At 32.0% G+C, this 6,333-nt stretch overlaps 1 protein-coding gene across 1 annotated transcript; it reads right to left on the reverse strand.

Annotated features, from left to right (window-relative positions):
- Positions 1 to 423: 423 nt before the first annotated feature.
- On the reverse strand, positions 424 to 1,515 carry LOC134273245 (uncharacterized). Its single transcript, XM_062755434.1, has 3 exons — positions 1,512 to 1,515; positions 887 to 1,315; positions 424 to 599 (listed from the first exon to the last, which is right to left on the reverse strand). Exons 1-3 carry the CDS (start codon positions 1,513 to 1,515, stop codon positions 424 to 426), a joined length of 609 nt encoding a protein of 202 aa, XP_062611418.1.
- Between the last annotated feature and the right edge of the window lie 4,818 nt (positions 1,516 to 6,333).

Genomic DNA, 6,333 nt, shown 5'->3' on the forward strand with positions numbered 1-6,333 from the left:
TTTCCATTGCGATGGAAACAGAAATGTCATTGACTGAATATGAAGTGGCAATAGAGAGGCGTAAATATTCAAGATTACTATACTTTTTATGATCGAGCAGCCTTGGGTAGTAAAAGCTATTTGTTGACTTCTTTGGCTTGAGACAATGGTTGCATGTAGACATCAGAGTAGTGTAATGTAAAACATTAATTAATCACATGTTCATGCATAAAAAAGTTATTTCTCATATGCACAGGGCCACTAATGTCCATGTGGCAATTAGTCTGAGTCAGTACAATGTATGAGATTTGATACTTGTAAACTTACCTGTAAGACTATTGTAAGCTCTACCAGTACCCCGTTTTTGCCAGCCATCAAAACTAACCGCTAGACTTCAAATAAAAATATTACTATGTCATATTTTGCTAGAAAATGGCATAACAATTACAATTTCATCTCCTCCTGTAGACTTTTATTACAAGTTTCTTCTGCCATCTGTCCTAGTTGTTGCCCGACCTCTCTTTCTCTATTCTTCAGGGTCTTCCTAGAAACACTGGGTATATTCAAAGCAGCCAGGAGTGAATTCACATGTGTTTCACCAAATCCTTCGTTTAACATTCCTGAAATTAATTTTCAAAATTATTAAAAAGTCAACATGGAAAGCAAATATGTGACATGGTTGTCCTTGTTAATTTTCTGTAAGTGTGTGTGTATATTTAGGTACATGTACATTGGTGAGCATCTGTATGTCACTATGTTTGAGAATAGGGGTACTCTTAAAAAAGTAAGTCACATTTATCAGGTTTATATACTGACTATACTGATCTTAAAATAAAAATAACCCACGTGATCCAATATATTTGAACATGTGATTAAACTATGTATAATGTAATAAAATGCACATTACCTGCTGCTAGTTTGGTATTTACATCCCATGCATTTCTGCCATTTGGTGTCTGATGTTGACTATCTGTTGGCACCTCGTTCATAAGTCTGCAGTCTGTAAATTGGCACTTGATGAGTAATACATGGGCAAGGCCGAATTTGTTTTCCCCAACACAATTCGACAATTGCAGTGGCTGTCCACATAACTGGCAACTGCTAAGACCATCGGCAAGGACCCCCAGCTCAACTACACGTCTGCCCACTCTCCACTGACTTCTTTTCTCATCTTCCTGAACCGAATATGTCTCTTCTTCCCTAACGACTTGAATATCTTCGCCGTCACCGCCATAGCTGTGATCTAACACTAGCGAGTCACTTACACTTACAGGCACACCACTCTTTTTGTCACATTTTGAATCTGTTTTGTTTATTCGATTAGTTCTTCCTTTGTCTTATCCTTTAAATTTTCTAACAAGAGAGTCTTTACATGTAACAACCTGCCTTTAAACCTTGGCATCCCGGGAAAATACAGAAACAAACGTTATCTACTGTTAAAGGCGCCAACCGGATATGCTGAGAGCTATATAATACCTAAACCGATTACGGTACAAACCCGGTAGAACTTGTAAAGATGGTTTTGGTTTTACCCATTTGTATCGATTATCATATCCGGTAAATTGGGATGACGCGTTTGAGTTGGGACCAACCTTAATGGAGAGTATACTAATGCATATGTTTGTATGGGGTCTCAACCGAGTTCGTCTATCACGATTTCACGTACATCAGCTGTTTGTCACGTGACATGTTTAAAATCAGAAAAAAATATGTACGGATACAAAGATCGTAAAATTTCAACGATATACGGATAATTTTTCACTATGAAATTGATTGTGTTTCTTTAAGACAAATTTCTTAACCCGAAAAGTGCTGAAAAGTGCTGGATGCAACTTCTCCATGCCCGGGTATTATATTAAATTTAGCCGACTTTTGATAAACTATGTGCGTTTACACTATATGCATTGAAGAAATGTAAAACTACGGAAAAAATCAACAGCGTACAACTTGCTCCCAGCACTTTTCAAAGTAGTAGGGACAGTAGCTACATATGTATAAAACATAATAATTTATAATCAAGCGGATATCGTTGAACTTTGAGATTTTGGAGGGGTAGTACCTGTGATTGTAGTACGTTTCTGTATAAAAGTGCATAACTGTGGCTCTATAAGAGACTTAATAGTTATCAATTAAATAAGATTGTGTACTATTAATTAATGCATTCAAAAATATGAATCAGTTATAGTCAGATCACGCTTATTTAGATTTAATTTTCATATTTTCAAATCCACTAATAGCTTTATCTGCGTCTCAACTACAGAGAAACTTCGTGTCAAACTAGCCTATGACGTCGTATTTGTAAGTACAGCGAGATCAAGTTGGCTTTGATTTTACATTCGAATAGTGTTATAATGACAAGATAAGTTACACATTGATTAATATTGACAATAATCATGAAATATCAAAGTATGTTAGAGTATATGAAAAAGAAAATTATTATCCATTTGTACAATTTCACCGTGACGTCAGAATCGAATTCCCGAGGCTCTGCAAACATTGATTTACCTTTGGGTAGGCCTTAACCCAGTTGCGTAAAATTATACACTTTGAATATCGTGTACAAGTAAACACAGCTCAAAAATTGCATGTAAAGAAGGATAATACAGACATACCCCCAGAATTCAATAAAATGTTTTACAAATGAGGGATGCTTACGCATGAATGAAAGAGTTGAAGACAGTCGCACACATGACAAACACCTAATTACAGACAATGATCTGTTAAAGTTAATATAATCTTTAATCTGGCAATTATTGTACTGTAATTGAAAAAAAAATTTAAAAGACCAACTACTTGAGAAATACCTGTGTCTAGATCTAAAAATAACCTTGCTAAAGGAGGTGTAATTGCATACAAGGTGTCCTAGTTTATAAAGCGAAGTAAATAAATCTGTTTTTGATGGAATTTGAGATAAAACAGGTTAGGTAGTCCGTGTATTTTCTGAATGACTAATGCACTGAACCTGAGAGATGTTTTCGAGGGAGAGATCACTTTGTTATGCTTAAGGTAAGTCACTCCTGAAATTTGTTAAATCAAGGATTTTTTTTAGAAGTATATTTTGGATAAGTACTCATAAAGTGTAACTCAAAATCGCAAAGAAAATAGGGGGTCAGTGTGCATCCTACTGATCTACGGTACATTTAAGTTGACCTTTTTGCACTTAAATTTCATCTCTTTGGTTAATTACTTTAACCCTTATTATATTTGATCAGATGTAAGCATGGCAATAAATATAATTTTATTTTACTTTAAATAGTTTGAATAATATTTATCATTAAACAAATCTAGCAAATTAATGCGCATAAATTATTGCGTAACTTTTTTGCACTAAAAAATAACATATTTGGGGTATTAAAAAACTTAATAGGCAATAAAAAATATTTTATATCAAACTTTTTTACGACTTAAGTGCTGATCAGTCACAAGTATCGCATAGTTTAAAGAAATAAAAGAAAAAGGTGGGGTCAGTGATGTTAATTTTGAAACATTTGTCAAAATATGTGATTTTCAGGTAAAAAAAAAAATGGTGTAAATTTGATCTTGACTTCTTTAATATATTTTCATTTTTTGGAAAAGTCTGTTGAGAGGGGAGTAAAGCGTAGTCTAAAAATATTAATTAAGAATTATATTAAATATTTTTAGCAATATCAAAACGGAAAATATTCTCCGAGTAAAAGTATGTGAGCCTAAACTTCCATTACATTAAATTTTATAAATGTGTAGATTTGCAGAATTTTCTGCTAAATATCCCTCCACCAAAAGAAATAGTCCCTCATAAATCTTGCTTCTTTGTACATTTTTGGGCCGTTTTTTCATTGAATATTACAAAATTTACATTGTTGAATTTACATATGTTATAAAAATTGAATTTTAATGAGTAGTTTTGAAGTAAAAGCTTCTGCGTGAACTTTTCTAAAAAGCTCACGAGTAACTTACCTTAAGGTGTTAAGTTGATAGTCATATGTTCCCTCTCTATAGTGCTGTATATAAATATCATATTTGTATCTATTTATGGCAGATGAGGTTGGTTGTGTACCTTTCTACCTTGATTGTTTAGGGGAAACTTAAAAAAAGGTCATTCGTAATTAAATATACGTTCAAATTCTATACTAAAAATGAAACAGAAACTCAAAAATGTAAGCACTCCTTACATTGAATTAAATGCTCGTAAATCCTTACAATTTTGTAAATTATAGTTTATAAGTTTGTAAGTTATGTATGCATTTAAAACACAAAGAATACAACCTAGAATATGGAAATTAACAATTTTTATCTGAACAAAACAAAATTCTGGGTACTAAATAAAAGTAAAAGCTAGTTATAGCCGGTTGTAGCAAAGTTTTGGGTTCTGCAAATTTACTTCGCTATATGCTAAATTAATTACATGTATCCATACACCGAATTCTGTTAAGTTTCCATGATAGCAAATTCATGATGCAGAATTTTTTTTCCTCTGCAAGTATGTCTACAAAACAAATACATTGTATAGGGAAGTAACAATTTACTTTGTGGTTTAAATTTTTTGAATTTCAAATACAAATTCTTTATTAATTATATCCGTTTAATGATTTAAAACTGTTGACCTTGTAAAATTTGCTATTAATGAAATAAATTCAATTATTTTAAAATTCTAACTTACACAATACCAGTTTGTTATAACCGAATTTTCCTTACATTCTAACTTCGTTATATGTATAAACTTTTACAATGAACTGATAAGAACCTTGCCGGGTATACCTGAAAACTTCATTATTTCTGAAAAATTACTTTATCTTTGTACGTACTAAAAGAGTTTAACTTATTCTAAATGGACTTGTAAACGTATTTTATTAGGACACATCCTCATAATATTAAAAAAGGTTCCAAGTATGAGAAGCACCGATTTATATTAATAACAATAGTTCAATGTCATTTTGATAAAAGAAAAGTTTAAGATAAAAGTTTTTGCTTCAGATTACTGCTTATCGTACTTTGTTCTTTCCCTATTCATTGTTGATTTTTCTATATCAAAGATGAACTAATTTTAAAATCAGGGATTCCTAGTTGAATTATTGTATCAAACAACATAATAATAAAAGTACTCAAGTTGTAAATATTTTATTTGGCTAAATATGTCACGGCCACTTAAGTACAGGAGTCGAGGCATCAATATACAGCCTTGTAATGGCATCTCTAGAAAATGTGAACTCTGGGTACACTGTACATGTGTTTACTGACTGGTCAACACTTGAAAACATTTATTAAAATGTTGAAATGTAGAGTTCAATGAGCCTACTTGTAACCCCAATAACCACCACAAGACTGTGCTGCTGCACAGTCTGCGCCACAAGTAGGCATGTGACAAAATCGCAATTTATGATTTATATGAACATGTTACTAGAACGATTATAGCAAATATATGTCCATAAAAAGTAGTATTATTGCCTTAGCAATAAACAACAATCAATCTTCAATGAGGGTAAAAACAAAGTCCTTAATATGTCAATAAATGCAAGCAGTATTGGCATAGCAATAAGCAGTGACAATGCAAAAACAAATGCACAGCCATATTAGATACGCTGTATACATGTACATACAAGGTTGAAACTATGACCCCATAACCTGTAATAGTGCAGCCATAGCTCAAAGTATCCCTGTGCAGGTGAAGCAAATAAATAAAATCTGTGTTCGCAAGAGAGGCCCGTAAAAATTATATAAAAAAAAATTACAGGAATTTTCTGTTATCTAACATTGTGTCACTTGAAAAATAATGGAAGCTGCTTATCCAGATATCAGCTTACAAAATACATTGAAATATATAAATTTACGGTGTGCATATTCCATGTTTAAAACAGTTCTGATCTTGTTTGAATATGTTCTAACTTTGAATTCTCAGTCATTTTGAAACTTTGAACATTCCAATTTTGCATGTATGATAACTTTTTTAACCTCATAACGTAAAAGTCAGCAAGATTTCAGAAACATTTCATAAAATACAAATGTAATTGATGGAAACAATAAATGATTCTTTTTTATTAAAATTGTGCGATTCCCCGGGTCTCCATTACAAGTCTAATTATGAAGCCATCAGGCATTTAAAATTAAATGAAATTTTACATTTTTTAATTCACACTAAGTAAAGTATTAAACATATGTTAATGATAAATATCAACGACACGACTGTCATTTATTTTTTAAACTTTACGGACAACGCTTGTATTTTGTTTTTTTTTACCTCTTTCTAGTCAATCACTTTCATAAAGCACTTTCATAAAGCACTATCCGCCGAAATATGGCTGAAAAATTGCCGACTCGGCGTTAAACAATATACAATCAATCAATCAATCATAAAGCACTATAACACATTCAAACACA

This window comes from Saccostrea cucullata, unplaced genomic scaffold, assembly GCF_032062105.1.
Source record: "Saccostrea cucullata isolate Sc308-1 unplaced genomic scaffold, CSIRO_AGI_Scuc_v1 ctg1089, whole genome shotgun sequence".
Classification (NCBI taxonomy): Eukaryota; Metazoa; Mollusca; class Bivalvia; order Ostreida; family Ostreidae; genus Saccostrea; species Saccostrea cuccullata.

Bases quoted from the DNA above. Each gene is read 5' to 3' on its own strand.
- LOC134273245 (XM_062755434.1), bottom strand. The intron at 600-886 runs GTAATGTGCATT...AATTAATTTCAG, and splicing joins AAATACCAAACTAGCAGCAG to GAATGTTAAACGAAGGATTT.